Source organism: Tursiops truncatus, chromosome 16 (assembly GCF_011762595.2).
Source record: "Tursiops truncatus isolate mTurTru1 chromosome 16, mTurTru1.mat.Y, whole genome shotgun sequence".
NCBI lineage: Eukaryota > Metazoa > Chordata > Mammalia > Artiodactyla > Delphinidae > Tursiops > Tursiops truncatus.
The window spans coordinates 23,400,489-23,418,146 of NC_047049.1; the positions used below are offsets into that span (position 1 = coordinate 23,400,489).

General features: G+C 42.5%; 1 protein-coding gene across 1 annotated transcript in view; it reads right to left on the reverse strand.

The window, feature by feature from the left end:
* The window catches only part of SORCS3 (sortilin related VPS10 domain containing receptor 3), a 580,427-nt gene that overhangs the window by 69,643 nt on the left and 493,126 nt on the right, over positions 1 to 17,658 (reverse strand). The window contains exons 12-14 of the mRNA XM_033842145.2: positions 14,760 to 14,836; positions 11,722 to 11,813; positions 1,117 to 1,224 (exon numbers count right to left, since the gene is read on the reverse strand). Coding sequence (XP_033698036.1) covers positions 1,117 to 1,224; positions 11,722 to 11,813; positions 14,760 to 14,836 — 277 coding nt within the window. The remainder of the gene's footprint in view (positions 1 to 1,116; positions 1,225 to 11,721; positions 11,814 to 14,759; positions 14,837 to 17,658) is intronic.

Genomic DNA, 17,658 nt, shown 5'->3' on the forward strand with positions numbered 1-17,658 from the left:
GGTCTGGGGCTAGATTACAACATTTGATCAAAACTGCGGAGCTGCAGTTATAAAAGCTTTTTCAGCTGATCACTCTGGGAAAAAAAGTAAAGCATAGGAATTAGCCACTTGCCCTTGTATTTGCCTCCTCCGCAAAGCTCATCAGTCTCCTATCAGAAAAAGATTGATTCAAACTATAAAGAAATTAATGAACGCAAAGGTTAAGAGAAGAGCAGTGTCCCCTAGAGTAAGAAGATGACAGCGTTCCCCCAAACTAGCCCAGGAGCATTCTATAAGCCTTTCTGTGACAAGTCCACAGTATAGCACATTCCCCTTAATCTTGCCCAGCAGACTCCCTTCACTCTGTCCAGCAAATAATTAAAGTGTAAGATATTCCAGTCTCTTGGGAGTAGGGGAGGTGGAGAGTGGTGGGGCTTCGTATTGCTGGTGAAGGGTTCCCACAACTATTCCTCCTCACCCCCCTACCTACAGTAGTGCACACAAACACGCATAATCAACTTTTTAAGAATTAAACTGATATAATTTTAGAAAACATCAAATTATTATTATCTTCTTTAATATTCAGAAAGTACTTTGGAGCTCTTTACAGCTTTAAGACCTCTATCTCTACCATCTATTCTCATCGTAAAGGAGTGTAGAAAAATTTTCATAGCAAATTAATCTGAAATGGGACAACAGCAACTCTGTGTGTGTGTGTATATCACAGACTCTAGGAGGTTCCCTTAAGACATTCCCTGTATTCAGTAAGTTGGCTGTTTTGTTCCCTCTGTCCCCATCCCTTGTTCCTTACTAGACTGTTTTGGAAAGAGAGAAAACACATCGAAAGACTTAAGCTTTCTGTTTGCTTGGGTTTTGGATAAACGGAAATTTGTTACAATACTTTAATTTTATGAGAAACCTTAACTTTTCAGTTGGAAGCCCAGCTTCTCTAATCCTGTCAGTAGCCTCTTGAATTGGTGGGTGTTGCATAAATATGTCCATCTTACAGATGAGGAAACTTTGGTCCAGAGACTGAAATGCTTTCGTGTAAGCCTCCCTGGAGAAAGTCCATGGCCTCCATGGAAATAGAACCCAGGTCTCCAGGCTCCTTTTGACCACAGACAAAGAAGTACTCACGTCATAATTTGGGTCTCCATGCCTGCCTCCACCAGAGCTCCATCCACAAAAAGAGGAACCGAAGTGAAACCGTACTTGTTCCAGGAGTGGCCCTCGTCAAAACTCACCCTGGGTTGGAAACAAGTAGATGGAAGAGAGAGCTGAAAATAAAACCACACTATTTTGCAACCAGTTTTCAGGTGATTAAATTCTCCTCTGTATCTCCCTTTCTGGCAGTTTGGATTATCAATAGTTATTAATCTTCAACATCTCCCTATATTATTAGGAGATTTGATCAAAACTGCATTTCCTGGCCCAGGTACAGACAGCACCAAGAGCTGCAGAAATCGTTCAACATCTCAGAATTGAAGGAAAAAAACCACCCAGGCGGGAGGGCTTAGTGGCTGGAGTGTCATTTTTCAAGTACTCAGAATGGAACCCGAGGTTCAATTTACAGCACAATCAATTCAGCCTCTGGAGTCTCTGACACAGATAAATTCAGTAGTGTGGGGTTTACCCTATGGGAGGGGAGGTGTGTGTCTTTCAGATCAAACCTTAAAAACAGCCATTTCCTATTTGTTCAGAATGGATGAAGTATCATTTTCCTTTCCCGATGCCACTTTAAGGGGCTTTTAGGGACGATTATTGAGTGCCTGATGTTCTGGGCAACACTGTTCCATCTTTCGACCAACAGTAAGAGGAAGGTCTGGCCCTTTGTGGACACAGCATCTGAAACTCTTTAAAGGGATGCCGCTAGTGGAGAGGATTTGAGCAATCTTGAGCAGTTGCTTCCTTCCTTTTCTTGATATTATCGAGTTCCCTACCGCCCCTTGATTTAACCGGAGGACAAAGCCCAAAGACCATCTCCTCTGAGACGCTTTTCCCAACACTCCTCCTTCCCCAAGGCAGCTTTATTTGCTTCATTTTCTGTGATTCTTTTTTTTTTTTTTTTTTTTTTGCGGTATGTGGGCCTCTCACTGTTGTGGCCTCTCCCGTTGCGGAGCACAGGCTCCAGATGCGCAGGCTCAGCGGCCATGGCTCATGGGCCCAGACGCTCCGCAGCATGTGGGATCTTCCCGGACTGGGGCACAAACCCGCGTCCCCTGCATCGGCAGGCGGACTCTCAACCACTGCGCCACCAGGGAAGCCCTGTGATTCTTTTGGCCTGGTTAATTCTTAATTTTTCTCTGACTCCACAACACAGGATACTGAGTTCAACTGTAGAAACTCTATTTTCCTACAACACCCAGGCCTTCACCTATCATAGTGCTAAGTGATGACTTCTTAACTCATCTTGAATCCCTCCATTCAACATTAAAATCTTGGGAATTCAGGGGTCACATATGTCTTGTGCATTGTCTGACCCCCCCCATATTGCCTACATATCTTTATTACAATGCTTCTTACCTGATATTACATACATAGTTTCAAAAGATATGTCTGACTCTCCCACTGAACTGTGATCTTTTTGAGGTCAAAGACCATACTGTTCACTTTTGCATTCCTAAAATTAGCAGAAACACTGGCACATGGTACTATATAATGTTAAATGAATATATGAATAAAAAAATAAGAAGTGATTAAGGAAACTCTTTTAATCCATCCAATAATTTTTCAAGCATTACTTACACTAGCATCCATGAATTGGATGTGAATCCCTGTCCCCATTACTAGTCAACCTACTCAGTCCATTCTCTGGATATTACTTGTCTCTCTATCTTATCCTCTCTTCCCAAATAAACCGATCTTAAAAATTAGAAAGTCAGGGCTTCCCTGGTGGCGCAGTGGTTGAGAGTCTGCCTGCCGATGCAGGGGACGCGGGTTCGTGCCCCGGTCTGGGAAGATCCCACATGCTGCGGAGCGGCTGGGCCTGTGAGCCATGGCCGCCGCAAGGAGAGAGGCCACAGCAGTGAGAGGCCCGCATACTGCAAAAAAAAAAAAATTACAAAGTCAATCTCTTTACCCAGCTAGAAAAACTAGTCTCATGCAATAAGAAGTTTTGTATTTCTGGTATACTGAGGTCTACTTCTACAAACAAAAAGCAGGCAGAGGTTATAAAAGTTTTTATGAGTTCCTAAATTATCAGTATCTGTCTTGACTTTTTATGAACAACTTTACTGAGATATCGTTGACATACAAAAACTGTATATATTTAAAGTGTATAACTTGATGCTTTGATATAGATAGATAGATAGATAGGGATATAGTGAAACATTGGCCACATGAAGCTGGTTTCTGAGGGGGTGGGAGTAGAGGGTTGGCAGGAGGAAGAAATGAGGAGATGTTGGTCAAAGGGTACAAAGTTTCAGTTATGCAAGATGAATGAGTTCTTGGAGATCTAATGTATAGTCCGATGATCTAATGTATAGACAAGTCAATATTGTCTTGACTTTTAAGGACTTGGCCATTTCAGCCTTTTTTTTTTTTTTTTTTTAATAGGCTGAAGGCTAAATAATCACTGAAGCTGAACCAGAGGAAGTCGGGCAGATCTGAACTGCTTCTCTTGGAAATGGGTTCCTCATTCAAAGTGGAAACAAGAGCATAACTGGGAATGGACTTACCTTTCATGCTATGTACCCTCCTGGTTCCTAAAATAATTGTAGGTATTTCAAAGTATGTCATGGCCACTAACTAGTTAAGTCTGTCTGATAAGTCCAGAGGGTACAAAAAGATATTTGTTTAGTTTTTGGTTTGTTTATTTTGATGACTTTGGATTGATTATTGTCTTGATAGGAAGAAGCCAAAGTGGTTGAAGACCTCCGTCCTTATCTCATTCTCAGAGTTTCCTTACTGATGAAGGTCAGTGATTAACATTAGCAGAAAAACTTGCAGTTGAGTGCCACCACATCCCAGGGAAGGAGGAGCCTTCACACCACTGCCATTAACAGGGCAGAGGACAGTCATCTTTACTTTATACATGAAGATAAGACACCACAAAGTAATAGAAACAGAGGGGCCATCACAGCCTTCTGAGCTCTGAGTTCTAAGACATAAGCTCCAAAGAAACACTGAGCCCAAGGTGGAGAGATAGGGTGTGGAAGATAAAAGCATGCTGTATGAACTGAATCCATATGGAAGGAGCAAAAGCATGGATTAGATGGAAGAATGGGATCAGCAAAAACACTAGGAAATGCCAACATCCAGGTGGAAAGGCTAGCATATACAATAACCAAAGTCTAAGGATGACATAAAATTAGCATAGGTCAGGGGACAGTTCTCCAGAGCCAGGGTGAGGAATGAATGCTGTGACTATAATCTACAGTCAACGTACCACTAGCAAGCCCAGGTTCGTGCTATTCAGGTGACTTTCTGAGAACAGTAATTTCTAACACCCGAATATTTCATGCTGAGATAATTATTAAAACCAAAACTCCCAAAGAAACTCCAAAAAAATACATTATAAAATTTAATCTCTTGAGTATCAGAAACTTGGGTCTGTCATTTGTGAGAGCTATTCTTTCAGATGACTAGGAGTTTTTAGATGTTCTGAAGTAACTGTATTGAATGGTAACCCCACAGGACCCACCTTCTCCTCCTCTATTCAATAGCTTATTAATGGCCAAGACAAAGGAATAGGGAAGCCCTTATTAGGCCGACAGGTGAAATTGAAATTGATAAGACTGCCAGTACTCAGGGAGACAGGGGTAAAGTTACAATTGACTTCAAAATAGTAACAAGACAGGACTATAGAACGAAAAGAAAATAGAATTCACCTAGCAAATATTTATTGACATCTACCATGTGCCTGGTTGGCAGTGGCCACTGTTCTGGGGATATAGCAATGAACAAGAAAGGGAAGGCCCTAGCTTCAGTGGAACTTACATTCTAGTTTGAGGAGACAAACAATATGGAGATAAATGGGTACAAAAAAATGTTAAAAATAAGTGTCATGAAGACAGTTCAAATAGAGGGATATGATAGAGAGTGAGTGAAGCTACTTTGTATTGAAAATTTAAGAAAGTTCTCCTCTCTGAGGAGGTGACATTTAAACTGAGATCTGAATGATAGTAAGGAATTTGCTATGCAAAGATCAAGGTGAGAGCCATTCTGGAGGGCAAACCTGGTGTGAAATGAAGTTGCTGTATGGGAAGGACAGAAAGATGGTTGGTGGTTGTAGATTAGTGGGAAAGGGATTAATAGGAGGAAATGGAGTCAAGAAAGTAAGGCTGGGCCAGATTACAAAGGACCTTGTCCCCAGCTGAAATGGGAGAGAGATGATTTGATTTAACCTTTACAAGATGGTTTCTTTGTGGTGAATGGATTGTCAGGCCCCAAAGTTGATGCAAGGAGATGAATCGGTGGGGGACGCATAGCAATTATAAGAGACCAAGTAAGAGAAGGGGCTTGGATAATGGTTTTAATAGTGGACACAGAAAGGGACGAAAGGTTGAGGATATTTTTACACGTAAAGTCAATAAGATTTCTAGGCTATTTTTCCAGATGAAGTCAATAGGATTTTGCTTGAACAAAAGAGAGAAGTCACAGACAACATGGTTTTGGGGGGTTAAGCAACTGGGAAAGGGAAATGTAAAGAACAGGAGAAGCAAAGCTTTTTGTTTATTTGTTTGTTTCTGTTTGGTCCACGTCAAGGTTGAGATGCTTTTTGGATTTCCGTGTTGTAACACTGTCAAGAGGACCTTTGGATGGATGGATCTGGATTTCTGGAGGCAGATCAAAGCCAGGGATGTAGATTTGGCAGTCACGTATAGGAGAGGACCAACTTAAAGCAGAATGCTTCATTAAAATGAAAAAACAAAGAGCCCCACAGCAGAGAAAGGAAAAACAGTAACTAATGAGAAGCTCAAGCTGAAAAAAAAAACAAAACAAAGCTGAGGTGATTGTTAATCACAAGGTAAATATATTCCAGCAGTGTCCCTACTGTGATAATCAAAGGCACCGTGAGTCTAGCGTGTGTTCACAGACAGGGAGCATGAATAATAAAAGAAATTATCCTTCCACCAGGTCCTCAATACTATGTTCAGTTTCAATCATTGTAGAAAACTGACAATCAATGCGATTAAAAGTAAGAAACAAGTTGTTCTAGAAACAGGTTATACGATCTGAAGATAGCTTAGGGGAAAGAAGAATAAGAGCTGAATCATTTACCATCACCTTTTAGCTTTTTTAGTAAGAAAGCTTCCAAATAGTTCAACACACAAAACAGTTCAACGATCTGGAGCTATTGCTGCCTACTGAAAAGGGGTAACATGTGCGAATGAAATCAGAGAGAATGTGGATAGATGCATGAAAATATCAATCAAACAATACAGATAGAATAAGGTAAAAAAAGATTTCTATTCTCATAATTGTTCTAAAAAGGAAAGTCAAATATTTGAACAAGAGTGTAAGCTCCCAAGTACTTTGTCTTGTCCTTTGGTATATCCCAGCCCCTCTACTAGTGCTGGATAAATAGTATAGGCTCAATGAATATGTGAGAAATAAATGAACAAATGCATGCAATCTGTCTTGAACTGTGTATCTGATCATTTCCCAGAACTTAGATAGCCTAGACACAGCCATCTCTTGAGGTCCTTTATAGGTGCAGGACTCTAAAAATCGCATGCATTTCTGGAGCTGACTTACTCTGCATAGGTCTGGACAGCAGAACAAGGACTGATGGACAGAAATTACGAGTAGATTCGTTATTGCTCAGCACAAAACAATCTTCCTAACAACTAAAGCCAACATACAGGGTGGAAACTCACTCAAATTGGTCAGCTCTGTGCCGTCCTGGTGAAGTGGGGTGTCACTCTTAGGTGTCACAGAGGTATCTGCTGTAGTATGTGTGAAACTAGACTACTTGCCCCCGAAGACCCTTCCTTACTCCATGAATTGATGACTTGATAATATTGAGGTAAGCGCCACTAAAAGGAATAGAATCTTCCAAGAACAATCAGAGTCCTCCCCGGAACACTCTAGCACAGAAATAGAGTTATAATGGCCAATGAGGATCAATGTTCGTCCTTTTGGTGGGTGCACTGCTCTATTTTTTATTATCCCAACCGCATGAGGTGATGGCATTGTAGCCACACAGAAGTCCTTCAGAGTAGCACATGCACTTTCGCCTCTCAGAGGCACATATTGGCTGGAACTATTGTTTTCATGTGAATGTTTCTATGAACAGAATGCCAGTGTTCACCACCATTTACAGAAGAGCAAAGGAACAAGAATGGCCAGGTGATGTTGGTTTTAGTTTCCAAGAACCTCCTTTTGAAAGGAGACACTGACAGCTTGTCAGGGCTAAGCAAACAGTAGGACCCCAGTTTACCCTCCCGTGAGTAGCTCTGTCTATTGTGAGTTTCATTACAGCACTGCATTCCATGGGGCGCCATTGTTCATTTCACTCTAATGCTTCTAAGGTACAAAGGTAATACTGGTAGTACTGGATGGAGGGCTTCCCTGAAATAGCACTTAGGTTCTAATCTCAATGCATCTAAATGTACACGGTCACAGATGGATGGGTTCATTTGTATGCTGTTTTGTCTTCATGCATATCTAGCTACCTATCACTTCAATTTATAGGAAACAGCATGCCTTGTTAGCCTAGCTAACGTTTCCCCAGCTTTTCAATTATGATTCTCATTTTCTCTGAAAGGCGATGTAGCTATTATTTAAATTCGAGAGCCACTATACCCTTGTGGGAGAGTGGGTAGGCCAGTATCTTTTTCCTATGCAAACATATATACATTTGTATATGCTGCCAAAATAACGTCGGTGAGTCTGAGACCTACTACAGAAAAGAACAATGAACTGATCACTTAACCTTTCTTCCACTTCAAATGAGCTCTGTGTTTACCCTGAGGGTTGTAACTTAATTAGAAGCTACTGGTGATGAAGAAACTGCATTTGAGTTTCACAAGCTTGCAATTCATAAGCCAGCCAGAGACAAAATTAGTCAAGAAGTTTATAAGGAAACATTGATGATCATGATAAGGTCGGGCCCCTACAGAACACTTACTTAGCCTCGAAAGATGAGCACAAAATGCACAGGGAGATCAGCTCGGTGCTGTGTGACCACCTAGAGGGGTGGGATAGGGAGGGTGGGAGGGAGATGCAAGACGGAGGGGATATGGGGATATATGTATACGTATAGCTGATCCACTCTGTTATACAGCAGCAACTAACACAGCAATGTAAAGCAATTATACTCCAATAAAGATGTTTAAAAAATAATAAAATTAAAAAAAATAAGAATTCCTGAATGAGTTAAGTGCCACTGTAGTTTGCTAGCACACACACTCAGTAGCTGGCACGTAACGGTCACAGGGACTATTGCGGAGAAGGGCATTCAGAGACAGGCAAGTAAGCAGAAGTCATGGGTGGTATCTAAGTTCAGGGAAGCATTTGTAGCACTTATGAGAAATGACAGCATCAACATCCTTTAAATGGAGAAAATTCTACTTCCAAAGCTTAGTTTGAAAAATCATCTCGAATCCTTTGTAAACTGAAGTAGGTGAACAAATGGAGGGTAGTATTAGCATGACTATTATAAGAGGAAATTCAATGGGAGGCAGCTATTCTTCTGAGCTCAATAAATATTTTTTACCAACAAAAGAGATATTTCATGGAATAAGGGGAAACTCAAACTTTGTATTAATGCTTTGAAAGGCAGGATTTGATCCTACTTCCATATCCCTGAGTGAATACTGATTTTCCCAACTTGGATGGTTTCCATCCAGACTAGACAAGTACTCCTTCTAGAAGTGATCAGGCCTCTGGAGAGAAACCACTGCAGAACAGACTGAATACTCAAGATGTAAGGATGCTAAGATTCGCCAAAGCCAAAACTTTCTCTATTCCTCTGCTCCATGCCAAATGTACTCTCCTCTCCTGTCACCAAAAAGAAATAACAACAATAGCAAACTCCTGTTTTCTTTAGGACAAGGCAACTTTTGTGTAAAAGTCTCTAAAATTCAACCATGAAGTGAGCGCTAAGTCCCTACCACATGAAGGAGAGAGAGCAGGAGGGTGACAGTCAAGGGTAAGATGGGATTGCCACCCTCTTCTCCCAGGACTTAAGGGGAGGAAATCTGCCAGCTGTATCTGTCTGCAGGGAATTTATCAATTATGTCATTGAGATTTAGATAGAGGTGCTTAGAACACAATGATAATGACTAGGGAATGTTACTTTTCTTGGTTAAAAAACAACAAACTTGTCTTAAGAGTCAAGCTGCCCTCCCTGAGTGTATAAGTCCTACTCAGTCCTCAATAGAGAGAACTCTTCTCACCACAGAGAGAGAGGTCTCGGTAGTAGAAGGAATTACCTACATAAAGGGAGGGTGGGAGGGAGGGAGACACAAGAGGGAAGAGATATGGGAACATATGTATATGTATAACTGATGCACTTTGTTATAAGGCAGAAACTAACACACCATTGTAAAGCAATTATACTCCAATAAAGATGTAAAAAAAAAAAAAAAAAAAAGGAATTATCTACAGATTCAACCTGAAGCCCTTAAACTGGTGTTTAAGTTCTTCTGAGGCCTACCCACCATTACTTACTCACATGCTTGATTCCAACCACATACAGTCTTCTGAGTACTCCCTACATCTCCTGAATTCCAGGCTTGGTCAGAGTTTTCCCTTCCCTTGGCTTTCCTCCCATCACTTCTCCTAGTCCTGGAATCCTTTTATCAAGGATCAGCCCTCACATCACCTGCTGCACAAAGACCCCCTCACACACCGGCGGGGGGCTCTATCCGGCCTCAGGATTCCAGCAATGCACACAGTCAGCATCCTTTCGTAGACACTGCTTGGACTAAGTTCCTTATCTTGACTATGATCTCCCAGAGGACAGAGACCATGTGATAAGCCTCTGTGTACTCATTGAAGTATCTGGAAAATCGGCAGGTAAAAGAGAAGAGCAACCATGATAGAAACCCAACTTGGTGCTGCAAGGTACTAGCTGTGTAGCTCTGAGCAAAGTATTTAGCATGTCTGCATTTAATGCTACGATAAAAAGAGTACCCACAGGAAAATGCATAGGGTGGTTTCAAGAAGGAACTTAGGTAATTCATGGAAAGGGCCTAGAACAGTGCCTGGAATTTAATAATCCCTGAGTAAATGCTGACTATCATTACTATCAAGTCATTCCACTCTTCTGATACTACCCAAAAATTACAAAAGCAGTAGTAAAAGGATGATAAACAATTACATTAGGAACTTCTTCAAGCTCATGCTTGAGTTGGCAGGGCACTGTTTGTGTGTGTGTGTGTGTTTTGTTTTTGTTTTTTTTCTACAAACGGCTTTAACTTAATAATTGGCCAAACTAAGAGAAACTTTAAATCCTTGCCAAGGTGGCTGAAGCTTGAATTTGGTACCTGGGGATCCTAAGCTGATTTTTTCTTTTCCTGATTACAAACTGATACTTCTAAGTAAAACTCTTACTCTGAAAGGGTTAGTCTCCCAAAATCAAGGGCCTGCGAGTTATGCCAGCATCCATCTTCCAGCCCATGGTGAATCCCAACAACTGTATTCTAGATAGCATTCCCTCTACTACCAAACATTCACTCTTTCAAATGTTCATTCTGCTGAATTTGAAGGCTGAAATTCTTTCCCTTCAGGATATAAACATACACGATACTTATCCATCCTCTGCCAAAAACAAAAACATCATCATCATCGTTATAATCATCATCATCATCATATATTCTCACTCAACTCTTTTGTCTTCCCTGGAGGGTCTTACATACATACACTCAACTGCATTCCATAATCTACTTTCTTGGGAAGAATCATCTACATTGTCTCTACTTTACTTCATTCTTTGTCATTCATTCATCTACTCATTCATATACTGCACTCTACCTTTCAACCCCACCTCTCTTGTGAATCTACCCTGACAAAGATCACCAGTGACCTCTTACATTGCTTAATTCTAGATTGTTTTTCACTCCGTAAAATCTATTCTGATTATAGAATTTGGTGCTATTGATCACCCCTTCCTCTGAAATGCATCCATGAAAACATTTCTCCTGTGTTTTTATCTTTTTTGGCTATTTCTCCTTAGCCTCTCCTATAATTTCTTCCTCTGCTCTGCATGCTGGTATTCAACAGTATTCCACAGGAGTCCCTGTTTTCTCCTTTTTGTGCCCACTTTCATGAGGCGTGCAGCCTACGGACATGGCTTTAACTACCACCTAACGGCTAGCGACTCCAAATCTAAAGTGTCATCCCAGACCTCTCTCCTGACCTTCAGACGAATGTATCTGACAACTGATCTTCATCTCTGCTTGAATGTTCCTAGATATCTCAACTTCAACTGGTCTAGAACTGAACTTAGTATTGCTACATGCACCTAACCCTCTTCTTACAGCAATGTCCAGCTCCTGTATTTTGGACTGTTAATCTTGACTGCTTGAACTTGAAGGCCCTTCCTGCTCATTTCTGGCTCATCTGAGCACCCATTCCTACCACCCCACTGTATTCATTATACTTCCCCATCTAAATCGTCTGGTCTGCTACTGTTACCAAAGAGCTGGATGATGTAATGTACATCAAATGGATGGATGGATAAAGAAATGGATGAAGAAATGGGTACAATGGGTAGAAAATCATGCAGAATAACTTGTCCCAACCTTTTCCACTAAAACGTTGCTCATTAATAGGGTAGGGAGCTGTCCTTACCACAAATGCCTGACTGGCAGAGGTGTGTGTTTCATGGCCACGAGGACGCCACCCCAGTCTAGGAACCAGACATTGTACTCTTCATCAAAGATCTGGAACAACAACAACAATAACAATCATAGCAACGCCTTACATTTGCATAGTGCTTGACAGTTTTCAAAGTTTTTCACATATATTGTTTCATCTAGATTCCGCCCCTGCCAACAACCCTATCAGGAAGTTTGGCAAGTAATGTCATCCCCATTTAATAGATGAGGAAATGGGCTTGTAGAGAACAAACAATTGTCCCTCGGCTACTCAAGTGGCATTTCCAGGGCTCTTTCCCCAGTACTGTGAGCCAGTGTGCCACCAGAGGTTCAGGCAACAAGACGCATGCTCAACTAGATAACTCAATGGAAAATATGACTTCAGAAACTTCCCCTCTTTTCATCTGAGTAACTGGCTACTCAGCTTTCTCTTTCTCATCTTTTCAAATGAGACGTTTGCTAATTTATAAATGGCCTGTGTCTTTCTCATCTTTTCAAATGAGACGTTTGCTAATTTATAAATGGTGTCTTATAAACATTTATAATGTTTATAAATTATCTATGAACTTAAAGGACAATTCCTTTTAGACCTGGAGACATTATGATCGACGTGATGACTGAGTTCTCAGACTTCGCCACCACCTCCTAAGTTCCCATGCAAGTTGGAGGAAGACTTAAGTTTAGTGCTAGGGCATCCTCACCCTAAACGCTCACGAGGACACCATGCTTCCTCGGACCCAGAGTTACCGATTCTTTGGTTTATTTGTCCATTACCTATTCACCCATCCACTCACTCATTCACTCATTCAGTGATCCATCCATCCATCTACACAGGCATTTACTAGGCACCTGCCATGATGCAAGTCTCAGAGCCTTAGTTTAGACCTAACCCCACATATAGCAACACTTCTACAGTTTATGACTTTTAAGTCTCCAACCTAAGACAGAAAGAATACTTCTCCACCGGAGAACCAGTTCTCTCCTCTAGATCATCTAGATGAAAGTGGAACTGGAGACTTCCTCTAGCTCTTAACCACTAATGGTGGCTCTTACAGCCTGGATGGAGAGGTTGGGGTGGTGGGTTAAGTGAGAAGTACTAGAAGGGGTAAGAGAGTATAAGTAGACTTAAAAGGGAGAGAATAGGAGTGGTGTCTCCTATAAACATGTCCTAGGGAACACCACAGAGGAAAGTAAATGGACTCTCAGGCCTAAACCTTTCAATTGGTTTTATTTCTCATATTTGCCTTTAAATGCCCACACTAATGGTGAGCCTTAATGCACGAAAGACTTAAGGGATATTCATTTATATGTCAGATATAAACACAGACTCTGAGCCTGTAATGCTAGCTTTTCTCTCCAGAGCTCAAAGCTACGTAACAGAAACACTGGACTGAAGTCTGAGGGTAAGGACTACAAGAAGATTCTTGGCACTGAGGAGGAGAGAGAAGTTATTTTCTTCACACTTTCCTCTCTGTTGTATCATTCTGGCCACGGCTAACTCTTGCCCTGTCCAGCAATGTAGTGGAAGCTGGAATCCTAAGTTGTTTGGGAAAAGAGAAAAGAAAACCAAACTGGTGACAACATAAGGAAAGAATGTAACCGTGGCCACCTGGCCAGGTGAGCTATTTCTTGTGTTGGAGGGACAATGGTTTGTCTGTTGGGAGCTGCTAGACCAGAAGAGTTTACATTCCAGTTGCTACCCCATTCGGCACTTGTAAGAGAGTATCTTATATTTTTAAGGTATGTTCTTATTTTATGTGTCTGTTCCTCATCTACCTGATCCCCTTGTGGGCAGGAATCTTAACTTATTCTTTGTTGCAGGTCTTACAGTAGTTAATATAGTAGTTAATATAGGACTTGTGTCTAGTAGGTCCTGGGTAATTTATTTTTTGAGGGTGGTAGTAGTGACAGTGGTGGCAATGGGGGTGGCGATGATAATGTTGGTGATGGAGATGATAATCTTCACTAAGGGACCCAAACAGAAGCTTGTGCAAGTAGATTTCAGATGGTGGCTTCACCTTCATCACGAAGACGTTTAGTGCTCTTCGTCTTCCTCAGATAGAAACCTTCTCACCTTTAAGACTTAGTAAAATGTCACCTCTTCTTGTGAAGGCTTTCCCAGTTCCCCCAAGGAGAATCAATTCCTCCTTCTTCTCCGCAAGCAAATAATGCCACTAAAATAACGCAACCGCTCTAAACTACAGTTAGTTATTTATGAACCTGTCTCCTCTGCTTAATTCTGAGCTCCACGAGGAAAGGGACTGCAAAGTATTCAACTGCATCCTCATGTCTATACCTGACACCCAGTTGACATTGTATAAATCTGTGTTGTCCAATATAGTAGCCACATGAGACAATTTAAATTTAAATTGATTAAAATAAAACATTCGGTTCCTCTGTCACACGAGCCACACTGCAAGTGTTCACTAGCCACATGGGACGGTATAGATGCAGAACATTTCCATCACTGTTCAAAGCTCTATTGGACAGTGCTGCAAGAAAAAGTTTGTAAAACTGAATTAATTTTTCATGTGGTCATGTAACTATTAAACTGTCTCATACTTAATAAAACATGGGCCTACGTAATACTGAAGCCATCACAGACTTCCACGGCTTTGCTGGTCTTAGCATTCCACCGCCTTCCTCTTGTAGATAAAGAAACAGACCCAGAAACGTAAAGACACCTACTTGCCAAGACCCCGTGGCACATTAACGATAGAAACTGTTTTATTGGCTGCATCTACTCACACCGGCACGGTAATTCGCATCTGGTCTGTCCCATACATGTTGCTGAATGAAAGAATGAACAAATTGGGAAAATCCCAGTTTTTCTTATGCCCTGCCCAGCTCTTCCCATTGCCCATCTAATCTGCCAGCTACATTGACCAAATAGAAGAGCTGCTTCAGTTTTTTTGCACCCAAAAAGTCATAACAAGCCTGAGAATCTATAAGAAAGATGTTGGCAGAACTTGCCCTAAATGGCTCCTCCCTGCCCCCGAATCTCCCAGTTACCTGTCTCCACGTGTTGCCCCCATCGGAAGAGATGAACACGTTGATATCAGTATATGAGAGCTCTGCGCCAATGTTGCCTGAAACAGAAGCAGATCATTTGAAATTGTCAGGCGGTTTACAGATGACGTGCGCTTGGGCTTGGGTGAAGGGGTAGCAGAGAGTAAAGATTTTCCAAGTTATTTTTAGAATAGATTCGTACAGTCTGTCTTTGATGCCATATCAAAAACCCAGCAGGAAGATAACCTAACATGGGAAAAAAAATGAATAAATAAATAATATGACAGGGATGCATCTTTAAATGGTAACACTCAAAGACCAAATATGGATAAGCTCGGACCTCTTGAACTACTCATTCATACCATTAATCTCTTGAAAATTAATCTTGATGGTGGCAAAGAGAAGAGTCAACTATCATGCTGCCTCTAGGAACAACTTCCTCCTCATGTATAACTTTAGCCTGTGAAAAACTGGTGTGTGTGTGAGTGTGTGAGTGTGTGTGTGTGTGTGTGTGTGTTTCCAAGTAAACTTGCCAATATGTTTCTTGAGTGCCAGGCAGTTGAGTAATCCATTAGTATAGACAGTTGAGTAATCCATTAGTATAGACTATGTAACGAAAATTATCCAGTGCCCAAAAGAATATGACAATATTCAGCAGACCATGGCCATCCAGCATGGCAGGAGAAGTCACCTGGTTTAGGCCCAGCCTGACTACACTTTATCCCTTCACACCGTTTCTTTCTCTCCCCTTCTTTTTCTTCTCCTTGTATTAATACTTCATCACCTTGTGGTTATGTTTATTAAAAACAAGAAAGTGGTCGGGCTTCCCTGGTGGCGCAGTGGTTGAGAGTCTGCCTGCCGATGCAGGGGACATGGGTTCGTGCCCCGGTCCGGGAAGATCCCACATGCCGCGGAGCGGCTGGGCCCGTGAGCCATGGCCGCTAAGCCTGCACGTCCGGAGCCTGTGCTCCGCAACGGGAGAGGCCACGACAGTGAGAGGCCCGCGTACCGCGAAAAAAAAAAGAAAGTGGTTAAGATCTCCTAGTCTATCTGTATTGCCCAAGTTTGCCCACACAGCCCCTGAGCCCAGAACAGTGCCCCAAACTTAGAAGTGAGTTGCTCGATAAGTAACTGTGCAACAAATGAATGAGTAAAAAAGTGAATGAATCATGTTCTGATGTTGATGTGCATTTGGGGGGGTCTTGAGAAGCAGGAAAAGTACCCTAAACATGTAAGAATTTACCACTGAGGCTGATATGTTTTCTTTAAAAATAGCATGAAGGGAATGTTAGCTCCCTTCACATCAGTAGCCTAAATAAGAGCACAATAAAAATGCAATAATGAAAATGTTAATGGAGCTGCTGACATTTAATGCTTCAAGATGAGAATTTCAAGGCGGGCTACAGCTTGTCAAGCTCCCATCGGCATCAGGGAGCACACCGCTAGCCAACTTGTTTTGACGCTCAGGCTTCCAAAAATACCCCTGGGGCTCAGGGCTCAGGCAGTCAGTATCAGTGGGGTGGGGACAGGCACGGTGAGCGGCTCTCAGATGTGTCTGGAATTTGGAATTCCACTCTTCAGATCCAGGTTTTAGAAGCCACAGATGAAGAAAGAAAAGAGGGACGGGGCAGAAAATGTCAACTTGAGTCTTTTAATGACGGCTGCCTGGGACATTGTGCTAAGAAGGATCCTGAAGCCATATTTGGTTTCAACAGAATAGAGTTCGGTGATCTATTAGTCACGTCTACCAAGGGTGGTAGAGAGAGGGGGAAGCGGGTATAAAGTCCCCCTAGAGCTGGAATCTGCCAGCCCTGTCATGGCTTCTTAGGCTCTGTCTCATCACCTCTTGCCCTCTTCAGGAGCCGGTTCTGCCTACATCTTAAGCCTCTCTTTCAAAGCTTGACCCAGATTGATTTTGGAGGTGTGGTGGTGGTGAGAATCCAAGGCTCCCAGTGAAGACTGTTTTGGGAGTATCTTGGGTCAATTGAAAGGACCCCTGAAACAAATGCCGCTGATCGCAGGAACTAGAAAGTCAGTTCCCAGAGGAAAGGACAGAGGAGAGGGGTCCAGGATGATTCGATCTTTGAACATGTTCAGTCCCTAAGTGGACCTGTGGGGAGGAAATCTCTGATAGGGAGAGTCAGGGTTATGGCGTCAGAGAAGAAAGATCTGAATAATGTGCCTCACTGGCTAAAGCAGAACTGGAGGGGGGCTTCCCAAGGTGGCCTCTAGCCAGATTGGAGGGAGAGGTAGCTGGTCCCCGCTGAAGTGATGTGATAGGAGGGAGAAATGGGGAGAGGGATGGAAAACGGGGAGCTCCTCTCAGCAACACCTTAGCTTGGAAATCACAGAGGTGCCGCTGCCCTCTTGGGCATGTGTAAACAACACACTTTTAAGCCCTATGTCCTCCCAGGGCTACCTTTCTCTGCTCCTTAGTTAGACACGTGTAAAGGAAAGAAAGAAAGAGAGAGACAGACTGAGAGAGAGAGACCAAGAGAGAGAGACAGAGAAAGAGAGAGAGAGAAACTTTTAACATCCTCTGGGGTTAGAGATGCTTCTCTCACCACCACTGATGCCCACTGAGGGTGATTAAGTGCAGGGGGAAGCAGACAGTGCGCAAGCCACTGCAGAAAGGAAAGCACCTCCATGGAGGGGACAACACAAGGGTACGAGCATTCAGAATGTACAGGAAGCACGGCAGGAAGCCTGGGGTAGCTGTGGAGCGGGCATGTGAAGAGGCTCAGGGCTGCGTCTGGCTGAATGGCTACTGGACAGACTAGACTTGGAGCCAGAGGGAGTGTGAGTGAGTGCACAACACCTGCCCCCTGCCCTCCATCCTTCAGCTGTAAATCGAGGACAAGAGTAATCGCCTTTTCCACATCATAGGGCCGTTGTGCGATCA